Source organism: Akebia trifoliata, chromosome 2 (assembly GCF_017979445.1).
Source record: "Akebia trifoliata isolate Shusen 1 chromosome 2, ASM1797944v1, whole genome shotgun sequence".
In the NCBI taxonomy this organism is placed as follows: Eukaryota; Viridiplantae; Streptophyta; class Magnoliopsida; order Ranunculales; family Lardizabalaceae; genus Akebia; species Akebia trifoliata.
In genome coordinates this window covers 5,430,391-5,448,757 of record NC_141376.1, presented here as the reverse complement: position 1 = coordinate 5,448,757, position 18,367 = coordinate 5,430,391, and the positions used below count along the sequence as shown (strand labels likewise).

Here is an 18,367-nt window from a genome sequence, read left to right as displayed (position 1 = left end):
ATATATATATCTTTGCACTCGCTCAATCAATTTATAAATATTTTTTGAATTTTTTATTATCAATGAACTTATTTGTGCTTGTATCACATCATGAGCTCACAATACTTGATTCTTCCAAAATTTTGTGCAAGCGTTCATTGTACATGATAATCATGTGTTACCATTTTGATTGTGATGTTGCAATACACCTAAGTGTAGCTCCTTTTGTTAATTGGGATACGAACAATCGCTATTCTGAGTTTTGATATCCAAAGCATGCTTATAAGATTAGTCTGTCCAATAAGTGCTACATGGGGTTTTTTTTTTTTTTCAAATATCTCACAAAAATATTGATAATAATGCCTTTATCATATTTGTGGGAGCAAGTAAAAAATATCCAAAGTCTAAGAAATATATTGATTTGTGAATTATTAAGAAAAAATTGGAGGACTGTGTAATTCGAAAGGTGAAGGTCATGTTAGGTGTTGACTCGAGATCCCCAGAAAAATGATTAAATTGATTCTAACATCTTGACGACATGTGACCACCATGTAAGGAAGATTGTGGATGTGTTGACATCTCTGAGAGTGATCCATATGGATAGGTTGCCATATATTACAACCATTCAAAATAAAACCCTTTAAATAAGTATTTAATGAAAGCAAAAAAACTTGCAATCTTCTAAGATTATTTTTATAAATATTATCAAAAAAATAATTGACTTGATAATCAATGCATTTGCAAGGTTGTCACGAATCAAGAGAAGAAATAAAACACCATTAGTAGAGAATTGAGATAGAATTTGTAGTCAACATTGGATAACTCACATTCTTCCCCATTCCCAAGTATCAACTTGGCTTTTGGTTCAAAATTTGATTTTGGTTGCCAAATCTCATGGCAAGAAAAATGGTTTAAAAAAAAAAGGGGGTGGGGGGGGTGTTTAGGTCAAATGGTAAAATAGGACAAACTTATGGGCTTTCCTGTCTCGTTACTATTTGATTAGCTGACTTTGACTTGGACAACCTTACTCCTTTCCTGCAACTTTCGTCATGAACCTTTTTATTTCTTTCTTTAATGCTTATCCACCTAGCAGAAGAATAGAGAGAAAAAGACAATTATGACTCCTGTGTACGAAAATCCATAATCTTGGATTGCGAAAAGTCAAAAACATGAAAAATGAATTAAATAAGAGTATGATTGGCTTGAATTTTAATTTGCAGAGAATTTAAAATCCTTAGAAAATGAATTCATGAAAATATGAATTCACCATTTGGTTGGACTTGAGACAATAAATAAAAAATCAGGCAAAATGGAAGAAGAATTAGAAAAAGAGGAGAGAGAGAGATGTAATGGTTCATGGAGTGAGATGATATTGAAATGCTGTTAATCAATCCACAAGTTAACGGTATTTCTATAATTTCACTGATTTTTATGTAAAGTTCTAATTCGTGATAGTATTTTGTGGGAGAAATATTGAAATATTCTTTTAGTGTTTTTTTAGCATAATTGAATCATTGTGGCGACGTAATTTTCTCCTGAATTAGGATTTTCAATGCAAATCTTATGTTATGGTTGAAATTTCTAAGTTGTTAATGTTTCTTTCTTGTTCGTCCTCTTTGATCAATTATTTTGCATCCCAAGTTGAAGGTTGGAGGTTTTTTTTTTTTTTTTTTCTAACGTAAGAGATGGCACATGATTGCATTGGTTGCACTTTTAGATGAAAAATTCAATTTTCCAACCATTTTCAATGTGAAATCAACAGACCCTAAAGAAAAAAACTTTCACCTACTTTTATCCTCCCATGAACAATCTTTTGGCCCCACATATCCATGAAAGTCGAGCGCATCCCTTGCAAAAGTATACTATAGAATTTGGCATGTAATGTTGGAATTATTATTTTATTATTTATTTATTTTCATTATCAAAATTATTTTGTGACCTTTTCACATATATAAATTTTATATAAATACTGTATTGTAATTTGTTCAAAACATTAAAGATAAAATTGGAAACCATGTTAATGGTCTGGCATTAGTTACCAGTATCAAATATGATAGGTTAGTGAATATCCTATCAAAACTTAAGTGGTATTCACCTATTACTAGAATTCTACGATGGGAAGAAAAGCTAGTATCCTTTTTTACAAATAGGTGGCCGTCCCCCCTCTCTACACACAGATTATTCTATTATTGAGATAGAGGTTCCCATCACCAAAAGTGTAGGTAGAGTTGAGGTAGTGCACCTATTCTTTGCAGATTAAGATTAACGCATTCTCCGCGAATAATCGGAAAAGCGAATCCAGGTATTTTACAATTATTGCTTTTCGATTTCGATTATTATATTGTTTGTTCAAGATCAAATCCTAGATCCATGTTTATTATGTTCATAGTTATTGCAAACATGTAAGGGCCGCTCGCTCGATGGACAAGCTCATAAGTCAATTTGAAGTCCCGTGCAAGTTCACCAAACGATTAAAAAAAGTGTTTTAATCGTGAAAAATTTATTTTGATGATATAATATCACTTGGTTCGGAAAATTAATTAACATATTTTCCTCAAAATGCCCTTCCACAGTTGATCGATTCTCCTCTCCTTCTTGGATTGATTTGTGGAGTTTATACTCTTTTAATGTTATTTGCTATGGTGGAAACTTAAGATTTCGGAGGAGAAATTGAAAGTTTAGAAGAATAAGTTTGTTTGGACCACTTAAAAATAAATTTTATTTGCAAAACAACCCTTCCTGTTAAAAATAATTTAATAGAATTAAAATTTCCATTACAAGCTAATTACAAAAATTGAGAGGACTATTTCTCTCAATAATATCAACCAATGAGTTTAATTGACTGGACCGTTGAGATTGAGGGAGGTTATGGGTAGGGGTGTCAATGAGCAGGTTCGGCCGGACTTGGTTGAGCCCTAACCTGACTCTAAAGCGGCGGGTTCTACCTAGACTAAACCTACACTAGTTTCAGGCCTAAGTTGTCTTAGCCCGGCCGGATTTTAGCCGTGCTGAATAAAATGACTAAAATTTAATGATTTTAATGAAAAAAATGTATTTTTTTTTTTAAATAAAATTGTGTGTGCATGCTAGAAGACTATCCAATAGAAGTTAACATTAATGTCTTATTAACCTAAAAATGTTATGGATGAGAGCTAAATTGTAATTAGACAATTTATTTTACTTTTATATTAGAAAAAATATTTCTACTTAAATATGTTATAAAAAAAGAAGTTTATATGATTAATTAGCGGGCCTGGCCGGGCATTGTAAGGCCTTAGCACAACCTGGATTTAATGGGCTGAAAATTATTAAGCCCAACCCTACCCTTGCAGGTTCAATGTGAAGGCCCTAGCCATTGTTTTATTGGGTGGGCTAGCGGTTTCAATTGACACCCATAGTTATGGGTTTATGGGTTCTATCCTATTCCCTTTCAAGGTGGCTTTTGTTAGGAGATCACAAGTCCTGGATGAGTGCCTTTGGCTAATGAATGCTTTGGCACCATTCTTAGGCAAAGTAAGCAAGGTCTTATTTTTATTTTTAGGCAAAGGAGACTGATTAAAGACTATAAAAGATGCATACAAGCATATTGAGGAGACCATCCAAGAAAGTGAGCAAGCAAACCAACTATGAATTTGGATTTCGGTTGGAGAAAATCAGGGCTTAGATCAAGAAGGATTAAAATTCTGGTTTGAAAAAGTTCCAAAAAAAAGAAAAATGTGTGGGAACCAAATATTTATCAGATACATTCCAAATCATCAAGGAAGATCTACATTTTAAATCAGATAAGAGTCAAACTGATAATATGATATAAATGGATCCTAAGGTTTCATCTCTATAAATAAATGGATAGAGGTATTAAAAGGTATGAGTTATCTCCCATCTAAATTTGACATTATTTTTTTATTAAATTTCTGACTTGAATGTCGGAGTGATGTTGCTGCAAGCACACTCAAGAGAACGAAGATAGGAGATCGCGAGGCATTGTCACAAATATCAAAGTAATACAAATTTTTACATCTATAATTTAACATCGTCCATGAAAAATGTTACAAAGATAAAAAACGATCATTATGGAGAGGATCAGAGGGGAGGAAGTAAGGCTACCTTAAGTTCAACCTTACGTGGGTTTACGATTTTTTATCTCGTTAACTTTGTCAAGAATAGATCATGATTTCCAATGTGATTAATTAACAGTTTGAATTGTGAAAATCCATATTTTTTCACATTCATGTCGATTGTATTAAGTATAGAGAACCATTGTGATTCACCTCAACTTCGAATTATTTTTGAGGGTTCTCACACTGGCATGCCTTTGAGATTGGAGGGCAAGTGGGATGCGATTTATGTATTGTGGTGATACGTGCAGATCGGATAGATTTACATTAATGTCGTGACAAGAGATTCACTGTTGCAACTGTGGTGATCTCCAAAGGTTAGATGTATTGTGATTCAAGAAATAAAAGCGACGAATAATGGCGGCCATAGGAATGTTGTTGGCGGCCACAAGAAGTGCTGTTTATGACTAGCGTTAAAAGCAATGGTAATGCCAGGTATCCATTAATAAAGACAATTCCATATTGTCATACGTGGAGGCATACAAATCTAAAGCTTTAGAATTAGAATTCTAAAGATAATGATTATACCATGTTTCTATGGATAAATATGAGCTTATGTAGTTGTGTGCAATTCTGATGCCCTTATAATTCTAAAGGTATTCATATCACTAGGTCTATTTCGCTAACGCCAGGTAGAGGAGATATTTACGAATGCTGACAACTGGGGTAAAAGAGCCTGGGCCCATGTGATTGATTGTAAAGACTTTCCTAGGCCGTAAATGCACCCATTGTTGAGTTGGTGACTCAATGACGTAATCAGGTTTCTTCGCTGGGTTTTACTGCTTGTGCACGTTGAGTAATCTATAAGTAAAGGATGCTGATTCAACATTGAAGACATGGACAAGGAGAAAGGTGTTTGGGTTCGTAAGGTGTACGCTGAAATGTCGATCAATATATCTTTCTTATGGAGGATTTCATTATCAGGGATTACTTGCATCTGGAAAACGTAAGGTCCACCACTTGTTGGATCATATAGGTACTCTTATAATGTCAGCTGGATATAACATCTATCGTACATCTCAACACTTAGTCAAAATTTTACCTCGTGGTATTAACCTAAATAGAGGATCACATTCTGAAGAGTTTTATTAGGACTCAACCAAATAAGGATACTAGATTAAATCGAGTTACTACTTAGGAATTCAATCGAGTCATGGTACTTCATTTACTACGAACCTAGTTGAGTCTAGGGACTTCGCTAACTCATTGAATTCAGTGTTTAAACTCGAGAATTCTACCGAGTCAATAGATTCCCCCAAGTTAAACTTAATACTTAAGACTTGCACTGAATTGAAGGACTTCGTAGAGCAAAAAATTAAATTTATTAGGAACTCAATGAGTCCAGGGACTCCGATAAGTCGAGTTACTAAGTTAGAGGGATCCCGTCAGGTTATGCAACGAATAATTAGGAATTCATCTGAGCCTAGTAACTCAATGGATTATTGAAAAATGTATGTGAGGGTTTAATTCAACCTCGGCTCATCGAGTCATATGGTATAAGTAGGGGTCCAATTCAAATGACTAATTTGTTAATGGGAAATCGACCCCAACTCATTGAACTCAACTCAACGAGTCGAGTGGGCTTAACCTAGGAAATTGATTTATAAATCGAATTCAATCAAATCAAGTTGTTTTAGACAATAACATGGATCTACAACATCGGATTGAGGACTAATTGCCTTATTATTTTATGCAATTATGATTGTTTTGTGTCCATGTTATTTTAAAAATGCAAGTTGCAAATGAATTTGACAACACTTGACTCATATGAGGAGACTGGTCCACATCCTAAGTCGATCGTACGGGATCACTTAGTGTCATACTCGACTTATATGGGAATTTCAATCCACAACGTAAGTCGATCGTGTAGGATCACTTAGCGCAAAGCCTGACCGTGCAAGAGTTGGTATAGCAAAAGTCTTCGCTCGTCATGAGAATCAAGCTCGATCATGTGGGATTGATATAGTAAAAGCCTTTGCCCGTCATGGGAATCGAACCTAACTGTGTGGGGTTGGTATAGCGAAAGCCTTGGCCCATTATAAGAGCCAAGTTCAACCTTGTGGGGGTTGGTATAATGAAAGCCTTGGGAAGTCATGGGAATCGAGCTCGACCATGTGAGGTTAGATAGCGAAAACCTTAACCCATCATGAAAGTCGAGTTTGACTGTATGAGTTGGAATAATGAAAGCTTTGACTAGTCATGGGAGCTGATCCCGACTGTGTGGGGTTGGTTTAGAGAAAGTCTTGACCCATTATAAAAGTCAAGTCCAATCGTGTGGGGTTGGTATATTAAAAGTCTTGGCCAGTCATGGGAGCCGAACTCGACCATGTGGGGTTGATTTAGTGAAAGTCTTAACCTGTCATGCGGGCCGAGCCCGACCGTGTCCGATATGGGATTTTGATCGATTATTCTGTTATTTATTTAAGTCTTGAATCATTCTAAGACCCTAGTCCGATATGAGATTTTGATCGGTTCATCTATTATCTAAGTTTTGGCCCATCATGGGAGTCGAACCCGACCTTGTGGGGTTGATACTTCTATTACTTATCTAAATCTTGGATCATTTTGGGATCTAAGTCCAATATAGGACTTCGGTCGATTATTTTATTATTTATCAAAGTCTCTGATCATTCTGGAATCCAAGCTCGATCTGAAAATTCAATCGATTCATTTGTTATTTATTTAAGCCTTGGCCCATCATAGAAATCGAGTCCGACTGTGTGGGGTTGGTACTTCTATTATTTATCTAAGTTTTTCATCATTTTGGGATCCAAACCTGATCTGGGATTTTAATTGATTGTTCTATTATTTATCAAAGTCTTAGATCATTTTGAAATCCAAACCTGATATGAGAATTTGATCGGTTCATCTGTTATTTATCTAAGCATTGGCCTGTTCTAGGAACTAAGCCCAACCGTAAGGGGTCGGTACACAGTTAAAGTCTCGATGCGTAAAGGGAACCAAGTCCGAACATAAAGGGGTGGGTTTAATTAAGTTTTGTTCCAAGACTAACCATAAAGGGGTTATATTTATTGGCTTAAGAGTTTTGACTCATTATGGCACCAAACCCGATCAATAAAGAATAAATGACAAAAAAATGAAAAAAATAAACAATGTATTTATGAAATATACTTCTAGGCATGTAACAAAATTAGCGATTTAAATGAATCGAGGTAATTATAGTCGTCACACTTTCAAAGGTAAATATAGATGGATGACATGGACATTGACTAAATAGATCTTAGAGCTCGAAATGACAATATATAAGGTACGTGGGCACGTGTCATATGGTACTGTTCATTTATTCTCGGGCTATTGAACTAAAATTTAAACCCCCGAGAGGATATATTGTGAAAGATATTTCTCGTTGGGTACCAAAGGGCAACATGTAGCACCTAAGGATTCGAGTTCAATACGAAGATTCGAGGGTAAATTCGGTGGCTCGATCACAAACCAAACATAGATTAGGGTCTCAATTGATGAAAATTAGTGATTAAATCAAAATGGATTAAAATTTTGATTAAGATTTGTCCCAAAAAAGGAGGAATGTATGGGAATTTAATATTTACTAGATACATTTCAAATCATCAAATAAGATATACTTTTTAAATCGGATAAGGGTCAAATCGATAATAAGATCTAAATGGATCATAGGGTTTCATATCTATAAATAGATGGATAAAGGTATTAAAATGTATGAGTTTTCTCTACTCTAAATTTGATACTATTTTTGTATTAAACTTCTGACTTGGACTTGGAGTAGAATTGTTACAGGCACACTCAGGAGAACGAGGAGAGGAGATTGCGAGGCATTGTCACAGATCTTAAGATAGTGCAAATTTTTACATCTACAAACCATATTGGATCACGACTCAAAAAAAAAATTCTCAATAGAGAATCTTCTGAACTCTTTAAATAATTTATACCAAAAGGGGGAAGAAAGACAAAAAGTAAATGATGAGTGAATTGATGTCCAACTCCTATGCAAGGTCTTCTATATGCAAAGTCAATTTAATTTGAAAAAAAAAAACATGTATGATTGTTTAAGTTGAAGTTTCACGAATGACATATTTTGAAGAATGGGCATTGGGAAAACAATTGTAAATGAAGTAGATGGATCAAATTATGTATATCGATAGCATTTTTTTCTTGTGCTTGTTGGGATTTTCAAATTCTCGTGAGATATCAAATAAAAGAGATCCCTTACCTTTACCTCTATTCTTAATGAAGCTCTAAACAAAATGGGATTTTATCAAGTCACTAAATTGATCACCACCTGCTAGTTGCATGGTACAAATCCAAAGTCAAATGGGATTTCATCATTGAAAAATTCTTAATAAGATTAGCGTCTCCAAAAGAATCTAATTATCTTCTTTGTTCTTTATTGATATGTTTTGGTTGATAGAATCTAGAACTTTGTAATATATTTTCTAAGGGGATCTAAAGGACGTTCTAAATACGACGTTATGGAGTGAAGTATCTCTCGAGTGCCAATCTTTCATTTATTTTAGATGGTTTAAAGATATGAACTTGACTTGCTTGAAAAATGGTTGCAGACGTTAATTTGTAAAAAAAAAATGTGTTTTATGGAGAAAGTGATTGTAGAAAAACGTGGGTGCTTAATGACAGTTGGTGTAACAAACCCTTAACTAGTGGATGGGACCACCATGAGTGACCTCTCATTGATGGGGGTGATGTGCCACGTGTTATCCTTCGATTTCCCGACTAATGTGAAAAAAAAAACACTATTAAGTCTCATCCACCATCGAAAAGATATTTAGATTTGTTAACAAATCTCGAGATCTTGGGTTTTTTCGAGGGTGGATGAGGCCTAGTATGACTTTTTTCCCTCACTACCTTAGTAAAAAAAGGGTTTCTCTTTCCCAACAGCTGTGTTTAGCATTCCGATGACGTCTTCGTCATGGGACCCTAGAAAGTAGAAAAAAGGGGAACTGCGCGTCTCTCTATTCTTTTTTCCTTTTTTTTAAACATAGAAGAAGTACAAAAAATTGCAACGCACGAGATAGGATAATTTACTAAAAGCGCATGTTAGCAACAGTACCCATATATTATACGTTATTTCGCTAACTCACGCGAGGTAGACGCGCGTGTTCTCGGTAAATAACTTCCTACGAAGACCAAGTGTGGGGAAATTTCGAGCTGAAAATAAATAAATCTACGCTGTTTCAACGTTATACGAAACTAGTGTATTCAATGAATATCAGACACTGATGGTCCTCGAGATTTCTAGGTTAGAATAAATAAACTATCAAATTTTCTTGATTCTCGATTAAGGATGACAGTCCACCTGGGCTGATAATCTTTTTGGTCAAATACGTTGGTTTTAACTTGCAGTGTGATCGGAATCCTAGGAGAAAGACTTTGGGAACCATTTTGCACGTGATATTGCATTTAATTTGTCGGGATTTTGCAGACGAGTCTTTCAAGTGGAGTACCAAACTTGTTCTCTTCCTTGAAAATTTTACTGTCCAACGAAGGGCCCATATGGGAAAATTCATCCTAGAGATTTTCCGTATTTCATCTTGTATGGTGGAGATGAAGATATATAGGCCTCGAGATATATGGTATTCAATGTATCTATATTTGCACTTGATCAATTCTAACATATGTGGCCCATCCTTGATGACTCTACACGCAAAAGATTCACTTTGATCGGTGATGTACATCCATTGATTACAGTAGAGTAGGGGTCCCGTTCCAAAGCAAAGTCACGTGGCACTCCATTATATGCCACATAGCATTTTGGTGACCAACTAACCATAAGGATTTGTGGCCCATCCCTTGGTAAATCTAAACACAAAAGATCAGTTTGATTGGTGACGTGAATTCATTGATTATAGCATTGTCTTAAGAATGATTTCTAATCGTTTGATTTGAGTTCTTTTTCAAGATATTAGATCTACCCGATACAAGTTATCAAATATTATAATTTTTGGTACATAAGATCACATAGGATGGACCACATATCTGTATCGTCATTGAATCTCCAAAAATGTGACGTGGCATAAAATGTATTGCCACTTGACCTTTGTTAGGAATGGGACACCTGACTAGATCTCTGCCCTTTATAATATTATAAATTTAGAGTTTAGACAACTTCACAAATAATTATTAAAATAAGTTCGACCAAATAAAAAACTAATGTAAATAATATTATTTGGAGAGTTATTAGCTTTAAACTTGATAAGTTGGTAGGATTTTCAAATTAATAGTAATTATATCCTCAAATGTTGTGCATAGTCAAGATAAAGTCTTATGAGTACTTTTGTCTTAGAAAAATACCTAAGACACTTTAATAATGTTTAACTAGCCCACTTAAAAATTGTTAGGATGCCGACGTAGTCCATCCAATTGCCTATTATTCAATTCTCATGTGGTGGACCCATTTCTTTGGATACCATGGCTAGGTCCATACTCCATACCATCAAAACTAATTTGCTTTCCACCTTATTTTTGGGCCACATTTTCTTTAATTATTTTTTTCTTGCAGGAGAGGTTAGTGATTGCTGTTTTATCTTTTTGGATAGATAGTAATCAGTACTTAGTAGTTGAACATGGGCTTTAAACTTGACCATCAACCCTCACAACTTTTAACTAACTTCTTAAATTGGCATCTTATCATTTTTTGAACTTTCTAAGAGGTCAAAAGAGGCACGAATGATTTTATTATGAATCGTGATTTCCTAACTCTTTTTTTAAACACTCCCTAACCTGACAATTACAAAATCATAAATCTTTTTCTTGAATATCTCGAAGTAAATGATTTACGATTTTATGATGAGAGCGTAAAAAAAACATATAAAAAAAAATCAGATTATAACGACTTTTTTTATCATCACTAGAAAAAGATGAATACTATATAGTAAAAATAGAAAATTCTTTGATATTAAATCATATGATGATTAGGTACCTTTAAGAATTCTTTACTATTGCATAGAAATAATTCATCTTTAAAGCATTTGTATAAATCCCTTGACAGTTTACAATAGTTAATATTCGAGTATTCAGAATCGGTAAAACAAATAGTCCCGGAAGCATATCTTGAATTTGTACAACAATGAGATCTCCAATAGCTCAAGACCACGTACAAGTTATCAACTTGTCAAAAATTTGATTTTGATTAGATCACCTGAACAATCAAAATTTGATTAATAATTTTAAGATTGTAACATTTTTATGCTTAACGTGGACATAATTTCAGATTCAGAAAATTATTGTCTCCCTCATATCCTCTAATGTCCCAATCCACCGTCCAAAAGATAGCAATCAATCAAATCCGTACATTTATCAAATCAAGGTTGATGGTGGATAGAGTGCTATTTCAGTAGACTGCGGTGTGTACGAAACTCCAAAGCAGTAATAAAAAGAAAAGAGAAAACAGAATCCCTCTCTCTCTCTCTCTCTCTCTCTCTCTTCTCTCTGTTTGCTATTATTATCTTCTTCACCCACACTGGTTACTTGACTTGCTTTCTGTGGGACAGAACTGACTTCTGATTCTGACTGACCAAGACAGATAGACATACAAACCAACAGCTAGAAAAAACACCCACACCTCCATTATTTCACTTCCACTTCACACGTACTTACTTGTCTACAAACTCTCACCACCACCACCATTGAAACAACAACACACGTACACATTGAGTGAGTGAGAGAGAGAGATGGAGGAGAGACTAGAGACAGAGCTAGTATCCATACCAGCTACACCCCGACTATCAACGCCGGAAATACTGACACCATCGGGACAGAGATCTCCTCGTCCGGCATCCAAAGAAGCCAAATCTTCGACAGCTTGGACTCCCACATCCCTGATATCTCCAAGGTTCCTAAGTCCCATAGGAACACCCATGAAGAGAGTCCTAATAAACATGAAAGGGTATCTTGAAGAGGTCGGACACCTCACCAAGCTCAACCCGCAAGATTCATGGCTTCCCATCACTGAGTCTCGCAATGGCAACGCTCACTACGCTGCTTTCCACAACCTCAATGCAGGTGTCGGATTCCAAGCCCTCCTCTTGCCCGTCTCCTTCGCTTTCCTCGGCTGGTAATACCTTCTCTTTCTTTCATGATTTTATTTATTTATTTTTAAAAAAAATTCTAAATTCGATTGTTTTAAATTTTTTTTTTTTTTTTTTGGGGTTAAGTATTTATCATGATGTTCTTCTATGGGTGTGAGGTCTCTTTCTTTACACCTTTTTCTTTCCTCCATTTCTCTCTTTTAATCTTTATTATTGATTTATTTCACTTTAGTTCTTGTCGAAATGTGGAATGTCGGTTTCTTTCCTTCTATATAAATCTTTTTTTTTTCCTGAGATAACAACCTCAATAATTCTGTTTATTGAGAATGAGGACCTATTGAACAGAAGTGTCTGAAGTTTTCCTGTTCCTTCAATAATTCTTTTTTGTCTTGAAGTATTTGTCTAGGTATAGATAAGATTTGATGATTTTGCTTTTTAATTTTCATCTTTAATTTTGTTTTTTTTTTCAATTATATATGTGGCCTTACTGAAACCTTATACCAAAAGAAATCATTGTTTCTACATTTAAGGTACAGTTCCAGGGTGAATAATCAACCTCAATTTTATTCAAAATCTCTGTTTAAAATGTTCAAATAGGCTGGTTGAACAGGAAACCCGTTTTAACTGAGGGCAGTTAAATTAATTTAAACCATTCAAATAGGACCCCTTTTTATGAATTAATATAGGAAAATTATAGTTTGAAACATCGTATGGTTGATATGGAAATATGTTAGCTAGGGATTCTTTATTCTAACAATCCTCCCATCTCAGCCGTTGGTTTGACCCATCTGTTGAACTTGTGATTGTGAACCAGTGCTTGGCCGTCTCTCTGGTTTACCAAAGTTTCAAAATGCTTGTAAATTTCATATTAACACTTGGACAAGCAAAATGGAAATGGAAATTACTTACCTCAAATGATGTTTGAGGCAGACCATGGTTATAAGATTTCTTGGCTTTTCCAAATATTCAAAAAATTCTCCGAATAAAGGGACTAGACGATTAAATTACTGAATTAATCAATGATTTATCGATAAATTGTCAAATATGGTAACATTTTTACCCTTCACCCTCAAGATTTTATTTTCTTAAACATTAAACTCTCAAGAACAAGATATGGATGTTGAAGATGATGGGTTTCGGTAAAAAAAAAAAAAAAATCATTAGTATATTCCCAAAAATTTCTGGATTTTTTTACAAAACTTCTCTGAATTTATCCAATTAACTGAATTAAACCCACCAACGAATAGTTAACGTATCCGAACTTGGTTACCATGATGCAAACCATCAAAGTATGCTTGAGATGAGAAGGTATTGCTAGGATTCCCTTGAAAAATGAATCTCTAGAAAATCCATACCGATGCCTAGGAATCCCATGTTTTCATTCTCATATCAGCCTTATTTTTGATGCATGCTCTGCTTCAGACATTGTTTGATGCCAGAAAAGTCCCAAGTAAAATATTTGATTTTTTTCGGTATTTGGTCTTCTCCAGTATCACTCATTTGGTCTTCTCTTGTCCCTTCTAAATTTTCTTGCTTTGTTTGGCTTGCCTCCTATTTTGGATAACTTGATTTCTCGTGGGTGGATCACTTCTAATTTTTGTCTTCTTTGTAAGAGCGACGGAGAGTCTATGGATCACACCCTATTTCACTGTTCTTTCTCCCGAGGTATTTGGTCGTCTTTCATGTCTTTGTTTTATATGTGTTGGGTTTTCCCGAAAAACTTCTTTTTGATGTTAGAAGGTTGGGCTTTCAACGTCTTCTCTCATAGAAAAATGCACCTTTGGGCTATTCTTCCTCCGGCCATAGCTTGAGGTCTTTAGAAAGAGATAAACAATAGGATGTTCCAAAGCAAGGAGAACAATTCACATATGGTGTACATGGAGATTTTAGGGTTGCTGTTTTTTTGGGCGAAGTTAAGCAAGGACTTCTCCGGATTTTCGTTTGAGCACTATGTTTTTAGATGGGATAGCATATGTAACTAGCAAGCTCTTGCTTTGTCTTTCCTATTTTTTGCTTTCATTCTCGGAGGCTCTCTTGGCCCCCTTTGTATTTTCCTTCTTTTGATATTTATAAAATCTTTATACTTAATATATATATATTTGACTTTTTCACGACAAATGAAATTCCAACTTCTTTTAACTGATTTATTTATTAAATTATGAAAGGGTAAATCTGGGGTTAGAGCAAATTCTTTGTCATGTGGAGAAATTTGTAACCTCATCAACTTGTTGAAATGAAATAACATATGGATAAATTGGTGTGCCTTCATAAATTATTTATATGTTTTCTGGTATGCAGGAGCTGGGGGATAATCTCGTTAACAATAGCCTACTTTTGGCAACTTTACACTTTGTGGATTCTGGTCCAACTACATGAAGCAGTTCCCGGGAAGAGGTACAACAGATACGTGGAGCTTGCACAAGCAGCATTTGGTGAGATTGCATTCCATCACTCACTTTTCTATTGATGAAATAATGATACCCGTCCGGTCGATCTGATCCGATGATTGTGGTTATACGATTTTTCCTATTTATTTAGATGGTTAGAAAATATATGGTTGACTATCTTGCAAAAAACATGTACAATTATAAGCTCTAAATGGATTTTAGCCTAGAAGATTTTCTATGTAAGATCCATCAAATGGTACCCATTTCTTGCGTATGTGCCATGTGTAACTGGTGCGACACTGGTAGCCTGTCCTTATGGTCTGCCTGACATGCCCCCATTGACCCTCCTTTATATATGGGTAATTTTATCTTATGTGCACCATTGGTTTTGTGGCTTCTAAGAGTTGAAATAATGGGTTTGATCTCTGCTTACCTTCTTCATGAAGAACAAAGAAGCTAAACTAAGTACCATGCTACTGTGAAGCATATAGGCTTAGTAACTGGTTTTGACTCTGCAAAATGCATCATAATTTGATACTCTATTCGATATAACATACTTGGGTTCGAACTTCTCATGTTCTCCCTTAACTCACTAGCAAGAAATCCACTTGTCTACCCACAAAATAGAAATAATTGAAGGAAAAGATCTGAAAAAATATCCTTTTTTAAAACATAAAACATTCGCATTGCTTATTATGCTGTTCATGGCTTTTGTTTTTTTTCTTCTTCAGGAGAAAGGTTAGGTCTGTGGCTTGCTCTCTTCCCAACTGTTTACCTATCAGCAGGAACCGCAACAGCTCTTATTCTCATTGGAGGGGAGACTATGAAGCTTTTCTTTCAAATAGTCTGTGGGCCTCTCTGTTCGTCCAATCCTCTATCAACCATTGAATGGTATCTGGTGTTCACTTCTCTATGCATTGTTCTATCTCAGCTCCCAAACCTCAATTCAATTGCAGGGCTTTCTCTCATTGGGGCAGTGACAGCCATCACATACTCTACTATGGTATGGGTTCTCTCTATTAGCCAACCAAGACCACCATCCATCTCATACCAGCCCCTTTCATCCCCTTCGTTTCCTGCCTCTGTCTTTTCGATCTTGAATGCATTTGGAATTGTAGCCTTCGCATTCAGAGGCCACAATCTAGTCCTTGAGATTCAGGTATGAAAGAGTTCTGTAATAGTTAGTGACCCTGAGATGGTATTCTTTTTTTTTCCTTTACTAATTTACAGAATAATTGTAAATTGGGCAAATGGGATTCTTTTTTGGTGGATATAATATGGGGGAAAACATGTATTTTGGACATTTGGTATTCTAAGGGAGTTCACTTTGGTTCTTCAGGCAACAATGCCATCAACTTTTAAGCACCCGGCTCATGTGCCCATGTGGAGAGGAGCCAAGGTTGCATATTTCTTCATTGCCATGTGCTTGTTCCCTGTCGCCATTGGAGGTTTTTGGGCGTATGGCAATCTTGTAAGTCATCTTACTATCACCATTTTTCACCTTATTTTGGTGATTTTTACCTAGTCTTATGGTGCATTCCTACAACAGCGAATGCATATATGTACATATACATGTATCTTGTGCACATTATAACCTAACTTACACGCTGAAATGTGTCACCAGATGCCATCACAAGATGTCAGTCATGGTAAGTCCAAAAAGTTCAAGGTGCCTCATGTCCATACAGTTAAATTTTAATTATGGAACTGGGAAATTATATTCCTAATAATCATTGATTAATCTTTACTATTTAGAGGTAAAACATTACTTCTCCACATGAGTTTCTCTTATAAAAGCATCCCTCTTTGTTATCTGAAACACATTTCCTGAGTGTCCCTGGGTTTCTCTTATAAAGCATCCCTCTTTATTATAAACACATTTCCTGAGTGCCACCCCCCACCACAGCCCCCCCCAACACCCCATTCCCCCTGGCCATGCTTTGCCCACATTCAAATTTTAATGTAATTATCAAGTGTCTTTTCTTTTGTTTCCATTACCACCAATAATCCAAAGAGGATTCCATGCTGGCACCTGGCATACATATTTCCACTGTTGCATCTCATGTGGGGAAGATATTGAAGATTTAATTTTTTTTTTTTCAAATGTAGAATCCCACTTTTTCAAGGTAAAAAATGGCTTAATGGCTCCGGGCTTCACTTACCCACTATTTAAACCATCACTCTATAATATTCTCGAGTCAATTAATCCTCGTATTTACCATTCAATGATTTTATAGGTAACCTAATCTGGATATTATGCACAATTAACAAATTTCTTCCTGTCCCCAATCCTTATAGTCATTACAGGCATTTCTTGAAAGAACAAGTAGACTTATTAGATGATCAAAACATGGGGCACATTGAGAATATCCTCATCGACTCATCAATGTAAATCCATCCAATGGTGCAGCTTATACATTCTAACACTCAAATAGGTTTTTTATTTTATTAGTATTTTTTTGTTGTGTGACCAAGACGTGCTGGGGACCATGGACATAGGCCACCAATTCCTACATATAAGTACATTAAATAATTAATGCATCATGTTCATGAATGCATATCTCTGTACAGATAACTTAATCTTATTCTCCTGGTACTTGTTGCAGATGCCCTCCGGAGGGATCCTGAATGCATTGTATGGGTTTCACAGCCATGACATTCCGAGGGGACTTCTTGCAACAACTTTCCTCTTAGTTGTGTTCAACTGCCTTAGTAGCTTCCAGATTTACTCAATGCCTGTTTTTGACAGTTTTGAAGCTGGTTACACCAGTCGTACTAATCGCCCTTGCTCAATTTGGGTCAGATCCGGTTTCAGAATCTTCTATGGTTTCATCTCCTTCTTCATTGGTGTGGCACTACCTTTTCTCTCCAGCCTTGCTGGTCTTTTAGGAGGCCTCACTCTTCCTGTTACCTTTGCTTACCCTTGCTTCATGTGGGTTCTCTTAAAGAAGCCTCAAAGGTTTAGCTTTAATTGGTATTTCAATTGGACTCTTGGATGGTTGGGGATTGCTTTTAGCTTGGCTTTCTCCATTGGGGGTGTTTGGAGTATGGTGAACAGTGGGCTTAAGCTTAAATTCTTTAAGCCCATCTGAGATTGAAATAAGAGTGCATGGAGCAGCTGGTCTTCATTTGTTCTGTAGAATTTATGTAGAAGTTACATTGTCCCATAATTTTCAGATTCAAATATTTGCATAAAAGTATGGTTGGGTATCTTATTTTGTTCAAATAGAATAGAATTAAAAGTATGATTCATGTATCTAGTCTAAATTCTCATCTGTATTACTTTTGTTGATGGAGATTGTCAATATTTATATTGCTTGTCCTACTACCTTTAGATAGATGCTTTTGGCTGTTTTATTCCATAAAGTCAAGTATCAAACCAAATAGATCTCTTTAACTTTATTTACAAAGTCGTCCTCACCCACCCACATTTTTATATCAACCTTTCACTGTCAATTAATGTGCATAATTGCACTGTGGGCTGGGTCAAGTCAGCCCAAGTCCACATGTGACCATAGATATAAACCTCCCATCTTCGAAACCCAATCAAGTTTGTACAACAAAGAAGCATGGCCTTGCCTATAACTACAACTTCGGATTTATTTTACTTGCTTGGCATACCACAGTTGCTCTTGACACAGTGACATTGAGGAACAAAATTTGTTTAGACTACACCAAGGCATTGTTGTTCTTGTTGCTTGGCTTATGGATTTTGTACATGGAAAATACATCCAAAAGATCGGTCTAAGAGATGGTAATCAACAAATCAATCCATCTGATGGATATAACTGGTTGATATATTTTTGTTTTCTAAGGATGCGCAGATCTTTGAATTTGCACCATATGT

The 18,367-nt window shown here is 35.6% G+C and overlaps 1 protein-coding gene across 2 annotated transcripts; it reads left to right on the top strand.

Annotated features, from left to right (window-relative positions):
* The first annotated feature begins 11,397 nt into the window (after positions 1-11,397).
* Positions 11,398-17,854, top strand: LOC147409054 (lysine histidine transporter-like 8). Of its 2 annotated transcripts, none has more exons than XM_086424961.1 (5): positions 11,398-12,159; positions 14,432-14,565; positions 15,252-15,679; positions 15,860-15,991; positions 17,127-17,854. In XM_086424961.1, exons 1-5 carry the CDS (start codon positions 11,777-11,779, stop codon positions 17,610-17,612), a joined length of 1,563 nt encoding a protein of 520 aa, XP_086281087.1. In that variant the 5' UTR covers positions 11,398-11,776; the 3' UTR covers positions 17,613-17,854. The 2 variants fall into 2 exon arrangements, with proteins under 2 accessions (XP_086281087.1, XP_086281091.1); XM_086424965.1 differs by lacking the exon at positions 11,398-12,159 and adding an exon at positions 13,265-13,441.
* Positions 17,855-18,367: the final 513 nt, after the last annotated feature.